This window comes from Trichoderma aggressivum (assembly GCF_033847375.1).
Source record: "Trichoderma aggressivum f. europaeum strain CBS 100526 chromosome Unknown scaffold_003, whole genome shotgun sequence".
Taxonomy (NCBI): Eukaryota; Fungi; Ascomycota; class Sordariomycetes; order Hypocreales; family Hypocreaceae; genus Trichoderma; species Trichoderma aggressivum.
Window position 1 is genome coordinate 1,444,228 of NW_026946369.1, and position 26,674 is coordinate 1,470,901.

Sequence of the window (26,674 nt, forward strand, 5' to 3'; positions counted from 1 at the left end):
ATGCAAATTTCACGGTGCAAATGATGATGCAAGGTTAAATCAGGACGAGAAATTCATTTGAAACAAACTATGTGCTATATGCAGTTGTGCCCCGATTGAGGCTGCACAAAACTATTTTCAATATTTTCAAAGGTCAGTAAGCCGATACTACACTACTCAATCCATCCCGCAATCAGATGGTGATGCTATACTTTGTTCCTGAGCTTGTACCGATAGGTCCGGTATACGTAGCTCCATTGACCTTGAAGCTCTGTCCATTGCCCACTCTAAGCTTCAACTGGCCTCCTCTGGTAGACGTGACGGTGGCATTCTTAAAGCTGCCGCTCTGCCAGTCAATATCCACCTGGAAGCCTCCTCGGGCCAACAAACCCCTGACATTTCCAGTGGGGAGGTTGGAGCCGGGGAGAGCCGGCAGCAGATGAACGGTTCCGGTCTGGCTCTGCAACAACATCTCGGTGATGCCGCTGGTGAAGCCAAAGTTGCCGTCAATCTGGAAGGTAGATCCGCCGTTGGTGTTCCAGAGATTGGGCGTGGGATAAGTGGCGAACCAGCCAAGAATGTGCTTCCAAACATCAGCTCCAGAGAAGAGACGAGCGTATTGGTTCATCAGCCAGGTACGGCTCCAACCTGTGCTACCGGATCCGCTAGCGACGCGGTGATCAAGAAGGGCCTTGGAAGCTGCGGCGAGAGTGCTGTTGACGAGGGGCGAGAACTGGCTACCCGGGTGAAGCCCGTACAGAGGAGAGAGATGACGGTGGCCGGGGTCGGTCTCGGGGTACTCTGCCCTCCACTCGAGGATCTGGCCGTAGGATCCGATGCGAGGAGTCCGGATCAGGGGCAGGAAGTTGGTGGCTGCCTGTACGTTGGGGTCGCTGCTGGAGATTCCGAGAGCGGCGGCGGCCTCGATGATGGAAGTCATGACATCTCGCATAAGCTGGTTGTCCATCTCAGGGGCCATGTCCATGGGCTGCTGCTGGCCGGCGACATTGGCACCGGTGGGCACAAAGTAAGTGTTTTCGGGAGATATAGAAGGACCGGTGACTCGGTTGCCCTGCCACGTGAATGTGTAGCACTGGAGGAACTTGGAGACGTCAAGGAGGTAAGGGTAGGCCGTGTTTCGGAGGAAGTTGAGATCGCCGTTGAAGCGGTACTGCTCCATCATGTGCTGCACCAGCCACGTCGCTCCCATGGGCCACATGCTGCTCGAGGGGAAATTATCCGTCGGGGCGGGATCACCCCAGACATCCAGGTTGTGGTGGAACACAGTGCCGTTGCAGCCATACAGCTTCTGGGCCATCTCCTGGGCATGGGGCTGGGCGACCTTGAGGAGATCAAAGAGCGGCAGCTGCGTCTCGATGAGGTTCGTCTGACCGGCAGGCCACAAGTTCATCTCAGTGTTGATGTTGATGGTGAACTTTCCGCCCCAAGGCGCCGAAGTTGCGTTGTTCCAGACGCCCTGCAGGTTGGGGGGCATGTCGATGGCCGCTGAAGTATCGCGCGACGAGGCAACGAGGAGATGGCGGCCGTAGTTCCATGCGAGAGTAATCAGCTGCGGGTCGTTGAAGCCGCTGCGAGCAGACTTGACACGCTGGTCCGTGGAGAGACTGGCGAGGCCATTGGGAGAGGTGCCGAGGTTGATGTTGGCGCGGCCGAGAAGAGCGGAGGCGTCGGAGATGGCTGAGTCGTGAACTGCCTGGAAGCCTTTGGACACGGCTTTGTTGAGCTTGTTGTCGACCTCGGCAGCGAGGGCACTGGCGGTGGAATAACGGTAGTTTGTCTCGACATTGATGAAGACATCAATGGTGGTTGCGCCGGTAACTGTGAGAGTACCGCCGGAGGAGCTGAAAGAAGCTAAACATTACGAACATCAGTATTTGAAACAACCTCGTCTCACCTATACTATACAGAGAGGGTAGTGTTACCTCCGCTGGCTACGAAACGAGCCTTGCCGGTAAAGAGAATGGGATTGGTCGATTGTCCGCTGGTTCCTTGCAACGTCACGCTGTTGACACCGCCGGAAGTTGAGGCGACATTGCTGACAATGTTGTTGATTCTCGAAAATGAGGCGGATACAGTCAGAGCACCAGCTTTGCTTGCTGTAAATCTGGCTGCGATAACACCATCCGGGTTGCTCGCAACGTATTCACGACTGAACAAGCGGTGTGTCAGCAGCAAATACAGCAGCCAATAGATTCATCTTGTCGGATCTGGAATACTTACGTGTAAGTAACTCCGTTGAACGTGTAAGACACGCTAGAGTTACCTTGGCGCGTGTCGAGCGAGCGAAGATAGTTTGATATTCCGCTTCCATGGCCAAAGTTGAGGTTGAGGTTGCCAAAATAGCTAAACTGTCTCTCACAGCAGCTGCTTGGGTACATTTGGCTCTCGACGAGATTACCGGCGTCCGTCAAATTGTTAGCAATCAGCAACGAACGGATCTTTGGCAGCGCAGCAAGTCCGCCCGGAGGGATACGGGTCTGCTGCGGACCATCCCAGATGGTGTCTTCGTTGATGGTGACGACTTCATTGCCGCCTCCAAAGATGGCCGCGCCGAGGCGACTGTTTCCAATAGGAAGGACGCCGGTCTCCCATTCCGTGGCGGGAGACGTATACCATAGATATCGGCTTCCATCCAGGGCGGCCGAGGCATTGGAGGCCAGAAGCCCGACGAGGAGGGCTTGGAGGCTGAGCTTGCCCATTGTTGCGATTGATGCCAGAGGCTTGTCTCTCTATCCAAGGCCATCGGAGAGACGGTGAGGTGAATGGACCTATATATACTGAATTGTGATGAGCTGTTGATGATTTACCCGTGCCTTCCATTCAGGGCCATGATCGTCGACCTTTGGGCTCTTCCCGGCGGGAAAATTGTTCGTAGCAGGGTCGCATTGTCGATTAGTCGACGTTGTTCCCAATCGGTACAGCTCTGCTGCGTGTCAGAGCTGTCATCGTCAGGGTAGAGTCCCAGGGCATGCGATTCATGATGCTTCCAGCCGAATCAGAGACGGTTCAGCCCGAGCCAAAGGGCTCCTTTCATTTCATAACGGGCCGTTTTTGCGGGGTGCGGATTGTCACATTGCAGATATTCCCTTGGCAACAAACAACTTTCAACAACACATGGAAGAGCTAAGGAAGAAGCGAAAGCGACGGTTGAATCTCAAAAGGGGGATCAAAGCTGAGTTATAGTAATATCGACAGTTTACCGACGGATAATTGGCTGTTCTGTCCTTTGCGAATTGAGCACGATGAGTCGGTAGAGTCTCTTGAATGAACAAAGTGGTGGAGTGAGACTAATTAAATGCCCAACCTGCTTCCCCAGATTTCCCCGCAGTCATACGGCATAGTGGCAACTCGATACTACTATACAAGTGTGCTCCATACTATATTCAAATGTCAAAACCCCGTGAAGCAATGGGAGCTAAAGAGCACCACTGGTGATGCAACTTTGGTCACACCAGCTGCCTTTATCCGCAACATTAGGCACATCCCGAGAAGCTGCACTGATTGGCCGGGGCTGCTTCTGGTGCCTTATTTTTGCCGTTGTAATTCATGGATCGGCACTTTTCTCCTATCCGTCGGTACAGCAGCGGGACAAGGGGAGTGACATGTATTACCGTTGCGATTGGATCTTACAATAAGCATGCCTGTTATTGCCATAAGCCATAATGGCTTGCTAACGCTAGGGAGGGTTTGGGTTTGGTTTATGCATGTGCATCGGCGAACCAAAGACTCTGTTGACTTAATAAACCCGGCGGATAGGGAGATAATAGACGTTAACTTTTGGGCATCACGTAGGAATAGGTAAATGGATTTCCAATGGGAAAGAATCAGCCCTAGAACCCCTGTATAAAACTGTCCCATAAGACTGTCTCGTTATAGCCGAGCCGTAAATTCTTCCTAGTATTTATTTCATCACATGTACAAAAATAGGTGCAAAAAATGACTATGTTAAATACATTAGTAGGTATGTAGTTACAGTTTTCTCAACAAACACCTAATCCCAACGTGCATAGATTATATGTGTAGATTCTTTTATAAAAAAAAATGACAGGGTGCAGCGTTGCGTAATTACAAATTCAATGCGCATCATAGATAGTGACTGGATGTACTGGGAAACTGCCCCATTTGAGTTCATCATCGCGCTGATTTTGATAAAGCACAAGTAAGTATGAACGATGACGAAGTTACATTTTTCATCGTCGCGCTAGCCATCCCTCCAAATAATACAACACACACACATATATATGTATGCCAACGAACTCAATTTCTGGAATGTTACTCTTTGTATAGACACAACATGAACGCTTATATAATCTTGGCATATGCCTATTTGATTGGTGATGGAGGCATAGAGCATCCTCTTGTGTCTGAAGTGAAACCCCGGAACATGGATCTTCAGCCCGTCTCAATCATTCTCAAACTCCCTTCGTCTCCATCTTTCAGGTGCAAGGTCAGCTGATGGATCTCGGAGCGCTCCGTGACCCACCTGGAGATCGTCAATACAAGAGCTTACTTTGTTTGCTTGACTGAGAGTGAGATAATATGAGACATTCGCCCCCACTGCTCTCTCAGCTGGTTTTGAATATGACACATCAGCTAAAGAGTGTGATCGTCTACGGATCACTGTACGATTAAGTTCGCTTCTGAGCTTAGTGAAGAGCAACGCAAGAATTGGATCGGCAGACGACATATCACCACAGCATGCGGCATAATCTGAGGGAATCTGACGAGGTTACGCTGATCGTCTGGCTCTCGTCGGCCAGTTACTTCATCCGTACCTTAAGTACGGAGGAATAAGGATCAATGTCGTGGCAACATGATCATTTAGCCTTGCCAATTGTTATTGTTTCACAAGCCATCTCCTCTTCGTGAGCGCCACTTTGAGTTCTCGCCAGGCAGCTGCGTGCACGCTTCGAATTTTGAAGTCGTAACAGGAAATCACTTGATTGCACGGAGAAAATCTCGAAACTTTGCTTTGTCGAGCCGGTCTGAACTTTTGGAACTGTGGCAATTACTATTTCGCCGGTCTCGTTCAAACGGAGATTCAAAGCTTCTCCATGGCGTTCCGGGGCTAAAGGCGATCGGCCCTTTTTGTCTCTGCCCGTGGAGAAAGCTCGACGGGGAAAAGGCATTCCTCGATACTTCTTCTGATGAGAAATTGCCACTTCAGATCCAGAACTTGAAACTCAATTACTCCAGAACTCGGCCAAAGCCGTCCGGAGCACAATGAACATGCGACTCCGCCTCCACAAACGGGAATAAATGGCGCCCACTAGAAACGCGCCAATCATCCGCATAGCCGTCTGTCAGAAAAAGCCATCCTGCAGGATCCGGAAAGTATGGATTGAGACCTCCCGGCCGACAGACCGGAAAGGACAAAGCTCAGGTAACGTCCGATGTCCCGCCCATTTCCAATATCTGTTACGCTCCGGTTACACCGTATTTTGGACGTCAATCACAAGACCAGCTTTGACATTGTAGGGCTGAGGACCTCTTGGGCTGCGATGACAGCCAGAAACTAAATCTATTTGGTGATTCTTTCTTCTCATTGGTGCTAGTGGCGGGCAGCTAATGCTGCTTTTTTTAGGCCTCCAGCCAAAGGGATGTGACCGTGGCGTTCAGCCGCACCATTGCCCTGCTTTAGCTGAACGAATCCCGAGACGCGGGACAGTTGGCATTCCCATGGGGAGAGAAATCATGGCGCTGGCGGAGCCCCAGGCTATGCGTGGATTGAGCCGAGAACGTCTGGGCCGTCGTCTGCATGTGTCGGATGTCGCTCACTCACCGTGGAGCAGGCCGTTATTCTCACTGTCCGTCGATCTCTCGTATTCACAGCTTGGCTCACCTGGCATGCTTGTCCTCCTCCATCATCCAAGTGCTGATGGCACAGTGTACAAGTTTGAAATCATGAGATGTGAATATATGGCATTGGCCGGTAGTCCGGGTTAGCTTAGACAGGTGGCACGGCCTGACTGAGACAAGTGAAGCTATTTCATGTACGTCGGATGTAGTGAGTAATGAGCGGTAGCTGTAAGTGGTCAAAAGTAAGCGTCACTTCGTATTCGAGCATGAGGCTTTTCGTATAGCGTCGAGGATACGAAGGGATCGAGCAGCCACCTACGTCCCCTTGCTTGAGACACACATGGTTCTCTTAGGCATCGAATCCTAAGGCTTACCGATATTCTTTCCCATCGTGAGCCTTCAATGGACAGAAATGTGTGAGATTTGGGGTATATAAAGACATCTGTGTCTGCCCCGGATCCTGGCTTTTTCTCCAGCATCACCCCAGCAAGCATTCGCCTCTCGTTCCAGATCTCAAGACAATCACTCAAAACTCTTCAAGACCTCCTTTCAAAACAAACCTTCAACATGAAGTTCACCGCCGTTGCCTTTGCCGCTCTCGCTACTCTGGCTACTGCCAGCCCTCACCCTCCTCCTTCTCACGGCTGCAAGCCCGCTACCTACTCTTGCCTTCCCCATGCCGACGGCTGGCAAGTGTGCAACACTGGCGGCCAGTGGGTGGTAAGTATTCACTCCAGCATCGTCAAGTCGAATATGAAAGGTCTTAACCAGTCTTTTGATAGTTTGCCGGCACCTGCCCTCCCAAGACTGTCTGCAAGTTTGATCAGCAGAATGGCAGCCCCTACTGTGTCCCCCCCAACTTCACCATCCCATAAATGCATCAAATCGGGATCAATGGGGGCTACTTACAAAAGCCTGCCGGATAAGCACGAGATATTAGAGTTTTTGGATGCTAAGACGTTTCGTGGCTTGTCATTGTCTTGCAGATTAAGATCATTACTGGACATAAAGTTTACACAAATATGGGACACTCCTTTGAATGCGTTGTATCTCAATAGCTATATGAATACAATAAATTGAGTAAATCACCTGCATTGTGCATCGTTAACTGTGAAATGGCCCGTCTTCATATCTCAGTCTTACTTGCAGACCCTTGCATCTGCAAACTACCTTAGTTTAGAATTCTTGAGCTAGTCGTTTAACTTTCTTACACTATTCTTCCATTGGCCTAGCAAAACGAGCTCTATGGAGCTCTTGAGTAAGGGTCTAGGGGTCCAGGAAGTATACTGGGGTAAGCAATGTGGTAAGCTTCTAATTGCTCTCCAGATAAAACAATATGGTTTATTCTGGCTACGTCATAGCTATTGGGATGATCTGACAGAGAGCAGCCCTGAGAATTGAGCTTTGCATGATGATGGATAGGTATTACCAGATTGATGTACTGGACGAAATACATCTGAGAACGGTAGAGTCAGGTGTTTTGAAGGTTGGTCATCAAAACGACTGCTCTAGTGAAGAATATGTAGAAAGACCTCTTGAACATTGTGGGATACTGTGTAATACTAGAGAAGATGTTTCTATGCTCGTTTATCTCGGCTATTTAGCCGTCAATGATGACATGTTTCATGTCGAAAATCAGCTTATATCACCCATCAAATGAAATTCCGCACATAATTGTCTCACGCTTCTTGCTAACATAATTTTCCATTCTGCATTACTATGCATTCATTCATCTCGATATCCACATATCATGCGAGCGATTTATCAACGAAGAAACACACTTGCCCACACACTTGGAAAACAGTCTGGTTTATATATCAGACCATAGTTCGCTATTATGACACAGGTCGTTCTACCAAGCGGTTTATCGTCTCAATTGTACAAATGCTATTTTCATCCATTGATAATACTATATGAACATGAGTACATATTAAATTACTACCAGTTTTGTGCCCCTGCCTAGCTGTGTATCTCCGTGTATGACTTGAGTTACATCAATATTAGAGAATTGCAGCTATTATTCAGAGCTATCTAATGATTTATAAAGCATTTTATATGCGCTGATGAAGCAGATCTCCAGGCTGGCTCATTTCCATTCAGGCTGTTTCCTAATGTAACATGACTGCAGAATCAGAAATCGAGAAAAATGCTTCAAGAGAAGGAACCAGAGGACAATAAGTGAAAGTAAGAGTTTGATACTGCCGCTGCTTTTCCTAATCTTTTCATTAGTTTAGCTAAGGCAAACGGATTGCAGTCTATTATTCATTTTGCCCACCGAATATTCGCAATCAAGACCTTATTATGTAGTGGACTAGGGGAAGCTGACATATGTGCCAGGATAGTATAACTACAGCCTGTGGGTACTGTCCACAACAAGGTTGTATCGAGACGGATATGTGATCAAAGCATTGTATAAGACACCGGAAGGGCTATCGGATTGGGAATTATATGATTCGCATCGAGGTATATATTAATTTGGCTAGTTTAATACAATTATAGCATCTTGGATCCTTCTATTATTGAAGACACTAGATATCCTGTATTCTGACTTTTTCCCCCAAGCCCGCGCTTTACGAAACTTGTCGTCAGCTACGCACTCAACAAACTCTCTCACTGTCCTCAACACAGATGCCTTGATCGTCGGTGGTGGCCCCGTCGACCTCTTTACAGCCTACCAGCCGGGAATGCTCGGAGTGAATACTATTCTTGTTGAGAGAAATGATTTCACGACCAAATTTCCCAAGATGGATCTCACTCACGAACGGACGATGGAGATATATCGAAAATTTGGCCTTGGCTCCCTTTTGAAATCAAACGGGGAGCCTGTGACACACGGATTTAACGAAATTTATGCGACAGGACTGGGCAGGGATGGCCACCACATGGCCCAGATTGTAAGTGAAACATTGGCAGATCTTCTGGAATGATAGACAAAAGAAATCTGATGCGATGAAAAGGAGGGCCTTTCTCCAAAGCATAAAGAGAAAGAAGAAAATTACTTAAACGATGGCTTAGTCCCACTTGAGTTGCCGTTGAGACTCTCCGCAATAGTGTACGAGCGCGTCTTGAAGTCTGCTGTCGAACGACTACCGAATGCATATGTATGCTGGGGCCACAAGTTTGAAGCACTCGAAGAGACCAAAGACGGCGCCTACTCTACCATTGTAGATCCCACTGATAAACGAATTGTCATCAAATCTCGGTATGTTATTGGTTGTGATGGCGCGGGAAGCAGAATTCGAGGCGCAGTTGGCATTGAAACGCAAAAAGAAGGAATGTAAGTGCACATCCAACGATAACACAGGTCTTGTCTTCTCGTTTTCATACAACAAACTTCTCAATAATTATCACCACTAATTGTATTTACCAAGGCCACTTAAAATGCTATTGATTCACTTTATATCGAATGACGTCGCGAAGATATCGAAGCATGGCGAGTTCTGGCACCTTTACATAGGAAACGGAGCTGTCACCATAAACCAAGACGGCAAAAACACCTTTACAATGCAGGTTCCTGTTACCGCTGGTAATGATCTCAAGGAAGGCGATAATGTTGAGGAGTTTATCAACAAGAAACTTTGGGGCTGGGGACAGCCCTCCGACATCAAAATAGACGAAGTTTGTGTAGTTAGTCGATGGGAAGCTGCTGTCGCTCTTGCAGACTCCTTTTGATCGGCAAATGGGAAAGTGTTTCTTTGTGGAGACTTGGTAGGTGAAATCTAGCATAAAGTCTGTCATCCTGCTAACTCCTTGCAGCCTATCGTCTTACTCCTGCTGGTGGTCACGGTTTGAACTCAGGCATCAATGACGTCTTCAATTTGACCTGGAAGCTTGCCGCAAACGTACATGGTTGGGGAGGAGACATTCTCTTGGACTCGTATACCAAAGAGCGCAGGTCTGCCGCCGAGCTAAACATAGACATGGTTCGGAAAGCGATGGTGGAAATTGGGATTCCTCGATTCGACAGCATTGACAAAGACGAACACGAAAGGCTCGTTGCCGACTCAGAAGAAGGACGTGAGGTGCGACACTTAATGGCGGAAAAGCTCATGCTTGGAGACTGGCTTCACAAGCAGCTGGGCATCACGCTGGGCCATCGGTACAGAGACACTCCGGTTATCATCAGTGACACGTCCTCTGCGGAGCCTCGTCGATTTGTTGCTGATTACATTCCGAGCACCTGGCCTGGAGCTCGAGCACCACACGTTGTTCTAAATGACGGACAGACGAGCATTTTAGATCTTTGTGGGCGGAGCCTCACTATAGTTGACTTTACAACATTGGGTGAACAAGCCGACAAATTTTGTGATGTTGCAGAGGAGTCGCAAATTCCACTGAAAGGGCTTCATCTTCCGGATGAAACTCAATGCAGGATGGTATGGGAGCGAGATGTAGTTCTTGTGCGTCCTGACTTGTTTGTTGCTTGGAGGTCTTCCAGCTATGGAGTGGCTGAAGAGGAGATCAATACTAAAGATATCCTCTTGAAGGTGGTTGGAAAAGCATTAGGCTTTATCATACTATGTACATGGTCCTTTAAATTAATTGAAAGCATCATTTCATTCTACTTACTTAATTATTAAACTTTTGTAGCAGTTGTCCCAAAATCATGGCCTGATCTGAAATTCCAGCGTCCTCATCTTTCCAATCATTCAGCATGCCTATACAAGCTTCAACAGAGTGAGCCCAGTTCTCCGGTAAGAGATTCCGTGTATGTTCCGAAAATGCAGCAGCCAGTAAGACGATTGCACTTCGAGCACAAGACTGCAATAGCAACCAAGTTCCATGATGTCGGTACCAATGACCTAGCCCTGCTATTCGAATACGATCTGCGCATGTTGTGAAACCTCGACAGGCATAACGACTCATATCTTCCGTCAAACTCTCTTTGCTGTTAACCGCCCTGTCGATGAATGTCCAGAAAATAAGCTCGTTGAAGTCCACCAAATGGCAGCGAAGAATGAATTTGAGTATATCATCCTCAAGGGGATTTGAATCGATGCTAATCGTCTCGGGCAGTGAAGTAAGCCATGCTTCAGCCTGTTGATCATACGAGTCGACCACTTCAATTAAACGTGCCTCGGTATCCTCGCCTTCGACCTCTGACGATGCTAAAATCTGTCCAATGTCGTTACGGGCGCGAGTATTCAGTCGTCGGAGAGATATTTCAGCGAGGTAAAAGAACCATGCCCTGTCGTCTTTCTCGGGATTTGCTGGCGGGTTGGGGAAATGGCCGGGATAAACGCGGTCCTGTGTCTGGAAATCAAAGAGCCCAAGACACATGCGTAGTTCCACCTCGGATTTCCAACAGGACCAGTACAGACGCTGCTCCGTGGGCGACGTCTCGGGAGGGCTCGTGAGCGTTTGTGGGTTCTGTGATGCTTCTATAGCGAAATCAAACTCTTGACAGTATGCCAAGGCTTGTAAGAAATGTCTCCACGCTGAAACTGGCTGAAACATTGACATTAGATAAACGCCAGCGTAGAAGAAGCATTGAGCTGATAGTATGCCGCCTTCTGCAAAGACTATTCCAAGCCTCTTGGTAGCCGCACCATAGAGTGCTGCTCCAAGCTCGAGGTTCTCTTGGTCGCAAGGCTGTGGAGGCTGTTGAAAGGGCGTTGAAATAGCACCTAAAGCCCAAACAAGGAGGACCAAGCAAGATTCAGCATCCCATCCAACACCCTCGAGGCAAGCATGCCGGACGATACGCTTCATACTAGCCAGCTCTAGGATAGGATTCTTGATGTGGACATGTTGGATGAAGTTTGTAATCAATCTGTTACTGGCGCTGGTATCGCCCAAAAAAGACTCGAGTGCAGAGGAAGACGGTTGTATCGGTTTCGGAGGTTTTCGTCGGAGGACTGCGATGGCATTGGCTTGCAGGCCAAATTGGTTACCAAAAATCGGCCAGCCAAGGACTTCCGAAGAGACAATTTGGAGAGAGCGTGAAGGTTGCCGACCAGCAGAGTCTTGTCGACGGGTCTCATTGTGCGTGTTAACAGTGTCATTTTGTTCCGGAAAGCTATCCGGTTTGTCTCGTGGTTGTGTTTCCAACAAACTCTCGATCCGGTCCAGCCTCTCCAATATCTTGAGGCTCGCCGGATCAAAAGCCGAGTAGTCCGTAGGCTCGGTGACACATTTTGCTCCCGTTTTCTCACAGAAAGAACAAGATGGTTTCTTGTTGTCGCATTTGGTCCGCCTGGCCCGGCAAACTTGGCACGCGGTTACGGCTCGTTTGCGCGCGTACGCTCCGGTTCCTCTGGGAGCTGGTCGTTTTCTTGCTTGCGGCTGAGATGCCACAGTCATGAGATCTGGAGTGTGGAGCTCTTCCAGGTGGTCTTTTGACCCAAGCTGACCTTGAGTCGACGCAACGCTCATGATGATTGGTCTCTTGGCCGTCTTAATTATTATGAAGTTCTTGGGATAGTGGTCCGACCGGCGCGGAATGTCGGCAAGAGTCATTAAATCAGTTGATGCAGGAAAATCTGGGGTAGTGAGCAGACCGAATGACCCGTCCCGGCTAAATCGAAAGACATGCTAGAGCCCCAGATTGTGGCGGGTAAATTGCTCCTGGTCTTGGCCTCGCCAAAACTTTATTTCCATTCGCCTTCTATAAATTTCTAGAGTGCATTGACATGTGAGTGGCTGTTTTGGCGTTTTAATTTGCGCCCCGAGAATGTTCTGTGACTTGAAAAGATCGAAGATGCTATACGAGTTCTAGTCTACATAGCAAGCTGTCGATTCCCCCCTCTATTGACGGTAGATACATGAACACCGTCATAGAGCGTGGAGAGGTAAGCTATTGGTCATCTGCTTGATGCACCTGATCCATTTCACTTGACAATAAGGATATTTGTTGGCTCGTGCTCTTCACCTCCGTTGGCACTGCCTCCCAGCCACGTTCGAATGCGTAGATGCGAGTAAGCTGATCAGTCCTCTCTAGCTTCTCCAATAGCTCGTAAGTTAGCCCCTATATCCAGCTGATTATCTAATGATATTATCAGCTGAATCAAGTAATATTGGCTCATTGTTTCGGTGTATAAACATCTTGTCTCTGAAGTGTAGTGAGCTCCGCCATTGCCATAAGTGGCGTGCTCGCCAACAATTCACTGTTTACCTGACTAAAATTCAATAGGAAGCTGTGAATATCGTCGGGTAGTATATCTGATCCTAGAGAATACTCTACAACGGGATTATCGAGGGAGATATTCCTTGTAGCAAAGAGAATAATTGCATAAGACATTCTGCTTACGATGCCACTGTTCTAGGGAGGGATGCTCTCTTACTCGTCCAAAATCGGACGATAATAATGCCTGCAACATCAGTGGTAAGTGGAGCAATCCCATCATTTGAAATCAGGCCGAGGCGAGAGGTGTCTGGAAGTGGAACAACGGCGTTTCCTAAAGAATAACCTTGCAGAAAGATCATCAGGCTATATGTGAAAGTTCTCGGCAGATATTCAATTGTTTCAGCCAGAGTTCGATTATGCTAACCAACAAAGCCATACATTTGGTAAGTAATTGCCTACTGCGAAGTATACTGGGGTAGCTAACAAGTCCTGACTGTGGCAAGGGCACTATTGATTCCAAACTTGCCCCTGCTCCTACCACGAAACTTCTGTCAAAAGAGATCTGAAAAAATCATGTGTTATGTAAGATTCAATCGCTTTGCTGTAATTGCTCTGTAGGCCGGTATAGTGACTCTTCTTCCACCGCCGTGGACATAAACACGAGACTTGTATGTTCTAAAACTAGTTCCTAGAGCCCAAATGAGAATCGTACTTTGTTTTCCAAAGGATTATCAAGCTCTAGGCCAGAAGGCAGGACAGGAATAGGCGATATGTTGGCACAGTCGGCCTACCTCGCGTATGAAAAAAGATTACGGCCGTCGTCTTGGTGATTGGCAGCGGACCAACGTCTCGATCTATATAGCTGCTAGGCTGCTACTCCCTCCACATAAGGTACCTAAGCTTCAAGAACTCTAGGCTCATGGAATTCCTCACAGCTTATGACCCTGACTAGCTTAACAACTCAATGAAATGATGTGAAATGATCCTGTTGTGCTGTAAAGCGGATATTTAATTTCAGTGAGAGTACGGTGTGGGGGGTCACGAGAAGCAGTTGAGAGTGCAGATGATGTAAGACTCCCCACAAAGAACCTGTATAAGTTAAAGAGCCGAATTGAGCCAATGGGTAATACTCCGATAGCCAATGAGCAGGGTTTTTTCTTCTTAAAAAGAAAAACTGCGCGCTGGAAACTCGAATCAATTGGTTGCAGGTTCATTTCATCTTTTGGTCTGTATCCTCCATTCGGTGGCAGAACTCTTTGTGCCGCTTGTTGGGCCAAGGGTCGAGTTTTACTCACGAGATTATGTCTTGATGCCAAGCGCCCAAGTAGAGCGTTTACAGCCGTTGCCGCCTGGTAAAATCTACAATTTCGAATTTTTTCAGTTTTCCTTTTTCGGGGCAATAGACAAAGTACAGAGCTGATGAAAGAAATTAAGAGCTTGGGGATTGTAGCGGATCTCACAACGCAGGCGGCTAGCTACATCATGGCAACTCATGCACACTAGTCGTACGAAGACAAAATGAGTACAGCAGTAGTAATCACAGAAGAATCATTTATTGTTGCCATCCAGTATAATCACAAAGCCTCCGAGTCAACTGTTGCTTTGGCTCTCATCAACGGTGTTGAAAGAAACTCTAATCTTTGGAGATGGGTTCATGCTGACGGGGAAAATCAAGCGGGGCGGCTGCACATCAGATCAGAGGGCCCGTCCAGTTACCTTCACGATGGATGGATCCATGCATCATCATGTAAGTGAGGTCCATCACCTGCCGCCTTTGCGCTGTCGAATGCACCGCTCCGCACAGCATCCGGTTTCCTATTCCAGCCATGACGATGGCCTCGTTCACAAACCCGCTCAACATCAAACCCCCCTCCATCCACGCCGTTCTATTGCTTCCTCCTCCGTTTCCGTCCAGGCCCCTAGACTACTGGAACTCTTCCCCCACGTGTCGCGATCCACCACAGCATAGCCATCGGGATTTCGGCCAGTCTAGCGACCTTCTGGGAAGCCAAAACGGCAATCCGGCAACGCATCCAGACGGTGGCAGCCACTCACGTCGGCCATTCCATCACAAGGCGAGATCTAGGCTTGGAGGACGCTGACGGGAAGAAGCAAGTTTTAGGGCCGCCCACCATTCCATGACGTTTCACGGCCCCACCACTAGCCTCGAGGCAAAGGAGATCAAGCAAAGGAACGAACTGATGATGCATCCGATACGTTGATGTCGGCAGAATCTAGCCGGGAGGGAGCGCTGCAACTTACAACTCTGGCTTTCTCCATCTTCTCATCGTGTATAGCTTCTACACAAGAGCTTCTTCTTCTTCTTCTTCTTCTGTTTACAAAGTCACATACAAATTTGACCGCTTTGACTGCTTGTTGCTCTAACCGTCGCAATGGTGTCCGACCATGTCCTGAGGCTGTGTCGGGCTCACAACTCGGTCAGCTCCATCCTTGCCAAGAACCCGACAAAGGGCCCCGGAGTCATCGCTAAGGATCTGTACGGCCACTACGAGAAAGATCTCCGTCGCTCCCCAGATGAAGACAGACCGCAACCGTCGCCCGAGATACTAGAATTAGCCCGTCATTGCGGCAACTGGGGCCCGACGACTCCGAGCCCGTTATTCCTCCAGGCATTTGCAGATGCTCTCCGATGTCTGGATGCGGATGCGCTTTCAAGCGTCGTGTCTCCTCCGCTGATGGGCTCTCATGGCACAATCCCGTTGACCGTGATTGCGCCGCTGGTGGACGTCATTCGCCATGTCTCAAATGTCATCGCGCGAGCGGAGAAGGAGGTGTTCTTCATCACCTGCAACTGGTCGCCATCGGTTGCTCAGAGACTCGTCAAGAATGCGCTTATCGAGCTGTCCAGACGAGCCCGAGAGAGGAATCAAAGGGTTGTGGTGAAATTAATGTACGACAAGGCAACGGCCGCCAGTGCGCTTGATCCGCACCAACGCGTCAAGCCAGAGACTTATTCATCCAAGGCCATCCAGCTGCCTGCTCGCGAAGAGATTCCTAACCTTGACATGGAAGTTGTCAGTTTGCATAAACTGGTTCTAGGCACGCTCCATGCCAAATTTTGCGTGGTTGATCGTAAGATCGCCGTCGTTATGAGCAACAATATGGAGGACAATTCCAACATGGAAATGATGACGCATCTAGAAGGGCCAATCGTTGATAGCATCTATGACACAGCGCTCATCACATGGAAACACCCCTTCGACCCTATTCTCCCTTCACACAGCTCTCCAGCATCAGAGGGCGGGCTGCCAACGTCCAGCGAGGAGCCTCTATATCTCGATCGAAAAACAGGTCCAGACCAAGAACATATCGCAGCAAACGGACAAGCACATCCAAGTCTTCCAGAGCATACGCCGGAAGATCCACACTATGATGTCGACATGGCTGGGGAAATCGCGCGCATGCAGTCGTGCTATTCTACTAAACCAGATGAAACGAGACTTCAGGCTGCAAACCGCCAACTGAATCTTGCAGTCAAGGACCATATTGCGCCGACCGGTCCTGATATCCCCGATGGACATGAAATGACGCCTTATATTAATACATCCACCCCTTATTCAGTTCCCATAGCCATGGTCTCGCGCCCTCCATACGGAAGTGTCGATTCCAAAAATGTCTTTGTGCCCCAAAACGAAGCTTGGCTATCTTTAATTCGCAACGCTAAAACCCACATCTTCATTCAAACCCCGGATCTTAACGCTGCACCACTCATTCCGGCCTTGGTTGAGGCACTAAAACGTGGTGTTGAAGTTACATACTACGTCTGCTTTGGGTACAATGATGCCGGAGAAATTATCCCAGGACAAGGTGGGACAAACGAACAAGCTGCACGCAGCCTACTCTCTCTCCTTCCAAAAGGCGGACCAGAGCGTGAACTCCTGCATATATACGACTACGTTGGAAAAGACCAGGATCATCCAATTCACCAATGCTTCCGAACTCGCTGCTGTCACGTCAAACTCCTCATCGTAGACGGCACTGTTGGAATACAAGGAAGTGGGAACCAAGACACCCAATCTTGGTTCCACAGCCAGGAGATAAATGTCATGGTAGATAGTCCTGAAATATGTAGCAAATGGAGAGACGGAATCGATAGAAACCAGAATACGAAGCTGTTTGGAAGAGTATCTGATGATGGGGTATGGAGAGACAAGGATGGAAAGCCCGGAGACGGATATATGGGAGATCCCAACTCCGTAGAGGGATTGATCAAGGGTGTGTGGGGGATGTATAAAAAGATGGAGCGCGCTTAGACTTCTCGAGGTGCGAGCCGCGTATAATCACTTTTAGAATTGCATATACAAGAGGGGGGGTTATGGTGTCATATTTGTTGGTATTTATATTCTAGCTATACCATCTGTCTCGTCTGAGGACTTGATTTCATCTCACCTTGACCATCCTATTACCTATCAGTCTTTGTGAGAGTTTTGCAGTATCTCTACCAACTCATGTCTAACAACCATGTTCTCCAATTTGAACGATCCAGCCAGATCGTCCAGCTCTTCAAACGACAAATCCTTGAAATATTCCGCAAACTCGTGGGTCAAGTATTGCGACAGAAGCACATCTCTCAGCACCCGGTCGATGTAGTCGCCTACATCCCACGTCTTGGGATACACTGCTCGCTGAAGATGTTCCGGAATGACTGCCTTGAAGTGATCTTTGACGGGCTTGTAAACGCTATTCTCGACGGCAATGTTCTCATCGCGGCCCCAGCGGTCGAGACCCAGCTCGAGCTTTTTGTCAAGCCATGATCGGAGATGAGTGTACCACTTGGACTCGGGCGAGATGTGCGTAAGGCCCTGGTAGCCGATATCCTTGTACAGCCAGATGCTCCATGAGATGGGACTCTTGTCTCCAGAGGGATCACCCTCTGCGTACACGTCCAACTGATCTTTCAGCACATGGTACCTAGACGCATTTGTTTCCTCGACAGCCTCATCGCCGCGCATCTTTGAGGCATAGACAGGCCCCCACTCGCCGTTCCAAACAGGCACGTTGAGCTCTTTCATGTATTCAATCTTGCGCTCATACTGCTGCTTGAGCTTTTCTCGCTGAGTTTTGGTGCCGGTGTACTTCTCAGGGCTCTTGGGAAACCCGTAATTGGAATAGTCGTGGATAGAATAGACTGTGTTGGCATAAGGCGTCTTGGGGAATTGTCTAAAGTCCGCGGCATAGGTATTGCCATCCAGGAACAAGATGTGGTTCGGGTCAACTTCTCGAATGGCCTTGTCTACTCTGTCATAGAACTGAACGAGACGAGTGTGACTTGGATCGGCTGGCTCGTTCAAAGGATTATATCCTGCTACCCAGGTATTGTTCTTGTAATGCGATGCAATTGCTTGCCACAGATCAATGACTCGATCCTGGAAATATGTAAAGTCCCAAAATAGCGCCTTGTGGATGGCGCTATCGCAGTGCCAGTCTTGGTTTTGGCCGCCGGGAACAGCGTGCAAGTCTAGAATAGTGTAAATGCCATGGTTGGCGCAGCTATCAACGATTCTGTCCAAAAGAGCAAAGCCCTCGGGCTTTATCTTGGTAAGATCAGAATCGTCAAGAAAGTGTCGGTAGTTGAATGGGATTCTGAGGCAATTGAACTTCATGGAAGCGAATAGTTCGGCATCCTTGTCTGTCCAAAAGTATTCATAGAATTTGGACCAGAAGAAAGCATATTTCTCTTTGCCCATGACTTTCAGCATCGCCTCCTTGTGCTCCTCTTCGTGGCCGGGGAACCCTGTGATGAAGTTCTCCATGTTGAGATGGCCACCAGAAGCTGCCCCGCGAAGGACAATGGGAGCGCCATTTGGCTTGAGGATTTTAGTCCCCTTGGTGTGCAGGAAGCCGCCCACGGTCATCTTGAAAGGTTTTCTTTGATATTCGAAAGGCCAAAATGTCTGGGCAAGAAGGAGAGTTGTGTGTATGGAGATGAGAGCCGTGGCATATGAACAGCATTCTTCAGCTGGTCGCACGTATATATAGAACTACGTGGGGTTTCCACTGTGACAAACTACATCTCAGTAACTAAGAGAATCGCCATTTAATTGGCGCTAGATAGATCGTAGGTGTGGAGTGTCTCCCGATACCATCGATATTCGCGGAGTAAAACGCGGAGAAGCACGCGGAGTGTCGGCAAGCAAAGCCAACATAAACATCAGAATAGCCTGTTATAAACACTGCACATAAGCTCAGAGGCTAAACTGGAAACCGACTTCCCGGATTTCTTAATGCTGACTACAGACTGTAGTATTTGTCTATGGACCAGGCTCAGACATTAGTCTAGAGAGAGCCACTGAAGTGATGTTTGGTAGACTCTCACCTAAAGTTTAAGAAACAGATAATACCACTCTGTAGATCATAGAGATGAATCAATGCTACAGTAAAAGAATCGTTATATTACAAAATCCTATTATCTATACCGCCTCCTCTCTTGCCAGCTCGCAGCCCAAATCCCCTTTATCGACCGTTCGCTACCCGTTTATGGTTCGTTTCTCATGAGTCATGGCAACCAAGTGGAATGTCGGCAACGCCAATGACTCTCCACCAGTCCCTTTACATATGCGGAGTATCGGCAACTATTTCTCTACGTCCAATTCTTCCCTCCACGCCAAGATCTAGTTCAGCCCAGTTCTTACACATGCAGTGCCGCCTCACCGGCTGAACAACCTATGTTTTTCCCTCCTTCTCGAAACAAGTTTATTTTGCCGCTATAAGGCTCGATGCCCTGCAAGATCGTGCGGGGCCCCAGGTTTTGGATCAGCATTTAAACCCCACGATCAGCATGTCTTTGGGAGGGTTGCATCACGATCCTTCGCCTCAACTCGTCTCAGCTTCACACGCAGATATCCTCCATCTCTTTTATTTCACTTGAAAAAATAACTCTTCACTTGTTCTAGCATGGCGAAGAGCGAGAGTGAGCAGACAGCTGCGGAGACAGCAGGCCCGGAAGATGCCCTCCAACAAGTTCTTCCAAAATACGACCGGCCATGGTGGCAGGTTCGCCATCTCCTTCTTCTGAATTTCTGCCTCATCATCCCTCTGCTGGGAAACTCCACCAATGGTTATGACGGCTCTTTACTCAACGGCCTTCAGTCCTTGCCCCAATGGAGGAACTACTTCCACAGCCCAACTGGCCCTCACTTGGGTGCTCTGTCTAACGCCTATGTCTTTGGAAATATTGCCACGTTCATCGTTGCCTCATGGTTCAGCGACAAATACGGACGATTATGGGGTATCCGACTCGGCAGTTTCATCGTATGCGTTGGTGCTGCCCTTCAAGCTGCCAGTCAGAACTACGCCATGTTCTTTGTCGCCCGATTCATTATTGGTGTCGGAGGTATGCTTGTCATTGTAGCAAGTCCTTGCCTGGTCTCTGAACTGGCATATCCCAGCCACCGAGGCGTTATCACTGCAATCTTTGGCCCGTCTTGGTACGCCGGAGCTACCATTGCAGCTTGGGTCACATACGGAACTAATTACATGGGTGTGACGGATGAATGGGCATGGAGATTGCCATCCTTACTCCAGGCATTGCTACCACTGGTTCAGCTCTGTGGCTCGTTCTTCATCCCAGAAAGCCCCAGATACCTTGTGGATGTGGGTATGGAAGACAAGGCAAGAGAAATTCTCGTCAAATACCATGCTGGAAACGACGCCGCCAACATGCCGCTGGTAGAGCTCGAGCTGAGCGAGATCAAAATTGCAATCTCCCACGACAAGAATAGCCAGGAAGTCAGCTGGGGCGCCTTTCTGCGAACAAAGGCCAACCGTCATCGTCTATTTGTTGTCGTCTGGCTCGCCATTACTCAACAACTTTGCGGCAACGGCTTGGTATCGTACTACCTCAACTTGATTCTCAACTCGATCGGAATCACTTCAGCGCGAGAGCAGTTGGTTATCAATGGCGGCCTCATGGTCTACAATCTGGGTACTGCCATCATCAGCGGCTTCATCGTCGGTCGCATCAAGCGCCGGCCGACTTTCATCTTTGGACTCGGCACCATGCTTGTCATCTTTGTCATTTGGACGGTGCTTTCCGCCATCAACGAGCAGCGACACTTTGAGCAAAAGTCGCTCGGCCAGGGAGTGCTGGCCATGATTTTCCTCTTCTACGCCACCTACAACGTGTGCATGAACGCCCTCCCGAACTTGTACATTTCAGAGATTATGCCGTACTATCTTCGTACCAAGGGAACGACGACTTTTAGCATGGTGAATGCCCTTACCAACGTCTACAACGGATTTGTCAACCCGGTTGCCATGGAGGCTATTAGCTGGAGATATTACATTGTGTTTTGTGGCCTTCTTCTTATAGAGCTGATAGGAGTTGCGTTGACCTTTCCCGAAACCCATGGGTACACTCTTGAGGAGGCATCGGAAGCGTTTGGAGATGGTGTGCTCGTCCATGGAACGGCGGCGAAGACTATCGAGGCGGAAAGCCAGCATGTTGACGTTGCATAACGTCGATATGGTCAGCTAAGCTCACGATGACTACTAATGTCTAGATATGAGTGCCATGTGAGCAATGAGGCCATATAGCTAGATGAATCTAATTTCTGTTTATTCATTTCCGCCAGTCACAAGTGATCAACAATGTCGTTGTTTCTTTATAAGAAGTAGAAGTGCAAAAGCATCAGGGGCTCAACACCGAGGGCGGCATTCACATAATAGGGAACCGATGCGACCATCAGACAGTGCAAACTTCCAGTACGATAGGGCAACAATTTCTTTATCATCGAGCTGGATATTGTCCAATTAAGAAGGCAGCTCACCTCAATTCTCTCAACCACATTCAACCAGTTGACAACATATCTTGAACCATTTAGCATGGCTCAAATGAATGATCGTGTTCATTGCCAGAAAGGATTCGCATCTAATCAGCAACACCGACGCTCGAATGTTTTACTCCATCTCAGTATAGAATCGGACCCTATATTCCGATAGTCTTCCGTTTGCATGCTCAACCTGCAAATGATTTAAAGCGCCTGCTGAAGACGACAATGTATTCAATGAACCATATACCTTGTTGCCATCGACCATTCTCGCTATGCTATTCCATGTGCTCTTGCTAGCCATCGTGGCCATCTCAGACTCGACTCTTGCCACTCCTTCAACTTCTCAGACGAAATAAAGTCCATACTCAATTCCCACGCCATCCAATTTCCCCGATCCAAATACCGAACAGCTCCACCAAATTGGAGTTTCTGCTGGTAAATCGGTGAATTTGACGAACAGTATATCTTCAAAGCTGTCGCTAGAAGGCATGGCTCAATCCCAACTCATAGTTGCCAACGAATTCTTCGAAACATCGTTTTCTAACTCTTCACTATATAATGTCACCAATAATGTGAGTGGCTACGAGTACGACAAACGGGACGGACTTGTCGCTATCCTTCAAACTATTCTTGCCGTAAAGGCTTCCTTCTAGTCGGGTATACCAAACAACTGACACAGCCTTAGCAAGAGGAGCTGCACCGAATCAATGCCATCAAGTATGTTAAGTATAAAAATGCATTTATCCCATCCTCATGCAAATACGAGTTCGGCTCTACAACTCTACGGCATGCCATCAATTCTTTTCAGGTGTTTACAACCATCACCATGGGAACGTCCAAGAAGTTACTATCACCTTGGCGAGAAATGGCAACCCATACCAAGCTCGCACCATCGCCACGATGGATAGCAACGGCGCAGAACAAGCAGCACACTTCTGACACATGCTTGAAGAGAAGCCATCGACATAGCCATTTCCCAAGACATCTGTCGCGCCATTCCTCTTAAGCGCGCCAAACACCTTCACCATACCATCCGTTCCCAGCGTCCAGCATCAAGATCACTCCTTCAGTCCACTTAATCTCGTGGGCATCGGCATGATCACGCAAAAGGATCAAACTCTTACCTTTGATATGGATGCAAATGGAGTCACGAGCGCGACAGGGTATTTCAACAAGACAGATGAATGTGGGCTATACGTGATATACGTGACGGCGCAGTTGGCGCCAATTTCTATGCCTGCGACCAACCTGCGATAGAACAAGACTATTGTGAGGATGGATGCGCATTTCCCATATAGCGAGTACTTGATGGATGGGCTATCGTTGGTTGCTCTTACTGCAAAAGATGAGCTTTCTTCGATGGATAAAATGCTGCAGTTTACGTTGGTTCCCCCAGGAGTCATTCAGGCGGACACTTCTCTGAACGTGAATAACAGTCTCGGAGCTTTGGAGTGAATAACCCAGAAACAACTCGCTGATCAAAAGTACTACCAATGCTGTGTCCTGAGGGCTCATCAAACTTGTAGCACTCAAAGTCATCAATAACACATCTCCTCATAGAGACCTTTGATCGCGCATGAGGACTAGACAGAAGTGCTTGGAAATCAAATTCACATCTCGCAGCAGCAGATACACGCCCTAAACTCGAGCAGCCACTTACTAACCTCGCTGCCAAATGCATATGCAATGCAACATGTCATCCCAAACCAGCTCGGCTTACAAATGAGCCCTGGACACCCTCTTAGAAATCCAAGTCGCCAACATCAACGTACGATGATCCCATGAGAATAGACAACAGTCCCAATTGTCCAGCCCCGCTCGGAGTAATCTCCTCGGGAATCCTGATTATGTCCTCGGAGCTCCCCCACCAAGCAAATGGCGACGCCGCCACGACTCCACAGTCGCTCCGGTGCCGCTCACCCTCAAAAACCGGGCGTGAATGAATGCTGTGGGGATGCCGAAGAGTCATCCCATCCCCCGTGGGGAAGAAGCTTTTGTCGTTCGTCGAATCATACGATCCAATCCATGCCAGAATGTGATTGACCGGCAGAACGGTTGAACGTATCCGGTAGTCTGGCTCAGTTCTCAGAATAGATGACCCTCTACGCCCTTTGCCTTGAATTGATGGCTTCACCGCAAGATCACAGTTGACCTACCAGACTATGTATGCATCAAGAACAATTAGTAAGAAAGCAAAATGCTAAGAAAGAGGGCGTGACACCTTCATATGCCGAAGCCAGGGTCAGGATTAATGACATAATGCAGCTGTCGAGTGTTACATCGTACTGCTATTATTGGCTTCGACTCGCGGCTAAATCGGTTTAGGCAAGATAGGCGCCCTCATCGTCGCGCCGGCGCCCTAGCAGCGGCATACGAGTATTCACGACTCGCTTGGAGGTGTAGATGTGGCCGACATCGCTTAGTTGCTGCCAGTTTGTCCAAGTGCTGCAACTCAATCTACATGGTAGAAAGGGGAAATGGGAAACCAGAAGAGCATCACGTATGGCAGAGATGGAAAAGAATTGAGAGCGACGATGGTTTGATTAAATACTAAAGCTATATATTTTTTTTCGCGGATTCTATATATCGTCATCACCCATTGTTGCATGTGAAAGAAGCCATCGTATACAGTAGAGTATCCGTTCCGTAAACCAACGCCAAAGAATAGAGAAAAAGAGCCAACTATGTGGCTATGTCTGTTGAATTCGCCCGACGTTTCATCATGTTATGTATATATGCAGAGAAAAAAGAGAGAAAAGAAATAAGCCAATCGCCTGATATTGTCCTTTGCTGTAGGGGTATATGTATATGCTGGTTAAACAGCATTATCGAAAACAACCCAGCCGCTTTGCTCTGCACCCAAGCCTATGTAGGCTGATAATAGACGCGCCCAATGGAATGAATAGAAAAATAATAAAAATATGTAAAGAAGAGTAAATTGACAAAAAAGAAAGTGGTGGGTATCGTCGCTTTCATGCTAATTCTTGGCTACCCCTTCGGCTGTTGGGTGCCGTCGCCCTTGCGGCAACTAGTTCTTCGAGGTCGTCGTACTCGATGGGGAGCTCATCCTGAGCATATTCGGGAGGGCTGGGAGGCACATCCTGGTAAACCGGAGGCGCTTCGTTGTCCCAGCTGACGCTCAGGCCGCCGTTGTCAGTCAAGACGACGGCAAAGTGCATTCGCAGAATCCGGCCGGTGCCAGTCTGGTGCGAGATGTGTGTCTTGCCCTCTTGTGCATATTCCTTCGAGACAACCAACTCCAGCAGCAGAGAGTGGGTCACTTCTGTTCCGTCTTGAGTCTTGGTATCGCAAGCGTACTTGAGGGCGTGGGAGTGCGGCTTGAGCTGGTTGACACAGAATTCGAATTCCATGTCGACGATGCCGTCCGCGCCGGTGTAGTCGGATTTCCAGCCCTCGGTGAGGTGCTTCTCGCCGATGACGCGGGTTTCGCTTCGGGGCAGGCCCTTGTTGGCAGACTCGGCGAGGCCAGGGTTGTGCTTCTCGCAAGCGGGTGCAACTGTCTTGATGGTCTCCTCCAACTTCCAGGTAAGCTTCTTCAGCTTCCACAGGTCAACCGTCTTGACCCTCTCGTTGTGGGTCACGAGCCCGTCGAGCTTGAGGGTCATCTTGTTATTGCCTGATGGGTGAATGACAGAGACGTAGCTGGCGGCGGCCTTGATGTTGGTCGGAGGGAAGACGCGGACCGAGTTGTGGGGGTAGAGAGGCTCGGGGAGAGCCCGCTTGACATCGATGATGCGCTCGAATTTGGTGGTTATGATGGAGCTTGTGCCCTCGGGCGTTGTGGGAGCAGTGAGGAATTGCGCCTCGGCGTTCATCACGTAGCTAATGGAGACAACGGGTGTGTCCATTGAGGCTGGGAGATTGCCAGGCAGCAAGATGGAGAAGGGGAACTGGTGCTTGCCCTTGCGCAGAGGAACGGGGTGAGCCAACAGCCTCAGCTTCTCGACCTCGGTTGACTGAGTCTGACACTCGCTGCAGTTGTTCTGGAATGGCCGCTTGTGGGTGACGACCAGGTTGAGGCTGGCTGTGAAGCTCTCAACGTCCACCAAGTCCTCCTTGATGTCGAGGTAGATCTGCCCCGAGACCAGAGCGCCGGTGCTCTCCTCAGCGTTGCCGTGGAAGACGACGGGCGGGCTCTCGACGCTCCAGTCAATCACGACGGGAGAGTAGGGAACGTGCTGTTGGCGCTCCTTGGAGGCGGATCGGCCAAAGTGCAGCGACAGGCGGTGGTGCTTCTTGATGGCTTCGGCGAGGTCAGGCATCTTGACGGCATGGCGATCTTCGCTGTCCGAGGCATGGGGGCTAGTGTTGCGGGATGCACTGCGAGAGTTGCTCCTCGACGTGTTTCGAGACCGCGAGACGGCCTTGATGTGAGGGATTGTTCCCGACGAGCTGCGCAGGAAGCTGGAGACGAGGTGGGGCATTGTGAAGATGGGAGAAGCTGATGATTGCGGGTGGTTTTGTGGTGGCTGTGGGTGACGCAAACGTCACTATGAGTGAGGAATGGCGGAACAGGCCCTTTTATGATAGATACCTGTTCCTCTCTCTCTCTATCTCTCTCTCCTTCCTTTGAATGTTTCTTTTGTTTTGTGTATCCTTTGTTGCTGTCAACTTCCCTTTTAACTTTCAAAAGCAACTTCAGCCCTAGCGGTGGTCAAAGCCCGCCGACGAATGATGATGCAAAGACCCCCCTCCGGAAATGATGTACACGGGCGCTGTGCCAAGGAGGGGCTGCGTCTGGGGAAAGGATTGGGCTGAGATCTGGTGATGGACTCTCAGCAAAGGGCGCCGATGGCCGGTGTTAGTTCTGGCAGATGGCACTTTGGCGGAAGCCACTGGTCAGGTATAAGCACAGAGAGAAATTAAGCCGGTCTGATGATCTTATTTCAGCGCCGGTTTCGTAAGCGTGCTGCAGCTGTGCTGTTGCTTAAAAATTCAATTTTGGTGCGTGGATGTTGGACGATGACAATTGGCAGTCTAGTTGGGTCCTTTGTAT

At 49.0% G+C, this 26,674-nt stretch overlaps 8 protein-coding genes across 8 annotated transcripts; 4 read left to right on the forward strand and 4 right to left on the reverse strand.

Annotated features, from left to right (window-relative positions):
* Positions 1 to 172: 172 nt before the first annotated feature.
* Positions 173 to 2,699, reverse strand: Triagg1_1565 (CAZyme family GH95; the record flags this gene model as incomplete). Its single annotated transcript, XM_062895649.1, has 3 exons — positions 173 to 1,851; positions 1,923 to 2,149; positions 2,221 to 2,699. 3 exons carry the CDS (start codon positions 2,697 to 2,699, stop codon positions 173 to 175), a joined length of 2,385 nt encoding a protein of 794 aa, XP_062759904.1.
* A 3,667-nt stretch (positions 2,700 to 6,366) lies between these two features.
* On the forward strand, positions 6,367 to 6,674 carry Triagg1_1566 (uncharacterized protein; the record flags this gene model as incomplete). Its single annotated transcript, XM_062895650.1, has 2 exons — positions 6,367 to 6,519; positions 6,582 to 6,674. The coding sequence occupies 2 exons, from the start codon at positions 6,367 to 6,369 to the stop codon at positions 6,672 to 6,674; spliced, it is 246 nt and encodes an 81-aa protein (XP_062759905.1).
* A 1,809-nt stretch (positions 6,675 to 8,483) lies between these two features.
* Triagg1_1567 (uncharacterized protein) lies at positions 8,484 to 10,252 on the forward strand (the record flags this gene model as incomplete). The annotated part of the gene is made up of 6 exons (XM_062895651.1): positions 8,484 to 8,693; positions 8,757 to 9,001; positions 9,171 to 9,417; positions 9,461 to 9,488; positions 9,556 to 10,175; positions 10,229 to 10,252. The coding sequence occupies 6 exons, from the start codon at positions 8,484 to 8,486 to the stop codon at positions 10,250 to 10,252; spliced, it is 1,374 nt and encodes a 457-aa protein (XP_062759906.1).
* A 116-nt stretch (positions 10,253 to 10,368) lies between these two features.
* Triagg1_1568 (transcriptional regulator family: Fungal Specific TF) lies at positions 10,369 to 12,258 on the reverse strand (the record flags this gene model as incomplete). The annotated part of the gene is made up of 1 exon (XM_062895652.1): positions 10,369 to 12,258. The coding sequence occupies one exon, from the start codon at positions 12,256 to 12,258 to the stop codon at positions 10,369 to 10,371; it is 1,890 nt and encodes a 629-aa protein (XP_062759907.1).
* Positions 12,259 to 15,258: 3,000 nt separating this feature from the next.
* Positions 15,259 to 17,139, forward strand: Triagg1_1569 (uncharacterized protein; the record flags this gene model as incomplete). The annotated part of the gene is made up of 1 exon (XM_062895653.1): positions 15,259 to 17,139. One exon carries the CDS (start codon positions 15,259 to 15,261, stop codon positions 17,137 to 17,139), a length of 1,881 nt encoding a protein of 626 aa, XP_062759908.1.
* A 156-nt stretch (positions 17,140 to 17,295) lies between these two features.
* Triagg1_1570 (CAZyme family GH5) lies at positions 17,296 to 18,741 on the reverse strand (the record flags this gene model as incomplete). The annotated part of the gene is made up of 1 exon (XM_062895655.1): positions 17,296 to 18,741. One exon carries the CDS (start codon positions 18,739 to 18,741, stop codon positions 17,296 to 17,298), a length of 1,446 nt encoding a protein of 481 aa, XP_062759909.1.
* A 1,039-nt stretch (positions 18,742 to 19,780) lies between these two features.
* On the forward strand, positions 19,781 to 21,343 carry Triagg1_1571 (uncharacterized protein; the record flags this gene model as incomplete). The annotated part of the gene is made up of 1 exon (XM_062895656.1): positions 19,781 to 21,343. The coding sequence occupies one exon, from the start codon at positions 19,781 to 19,783 to the stop codon at positions 21,341 to 21,343; it is 1,563 nt and encodes a 520-aa protein (XP_062759910.1).
* A 3,286-nt stretch (positions 21,344 to 24,629) lies between these two features.
* Triagg1_1572 (uncharacterized protein) lies at positions 24,630 to 26,102 on the reverse strand (the record flags this gene model as incomplete). Its single annotated transcript, XM_062895657.1, has 1 exon — positions 24,630 to 26,102. The coding sequence occupies one exon, from the start codon at positions 26,100 to 26,102 to the stop codon at positions 24,630 to 24,632; it is 1,473 nt and encodes a 490-aa protein (XP_062759911.1).
* Between the last annotated feature and the right edge of the window lie 572 nt (positions 26,103 to 26,674).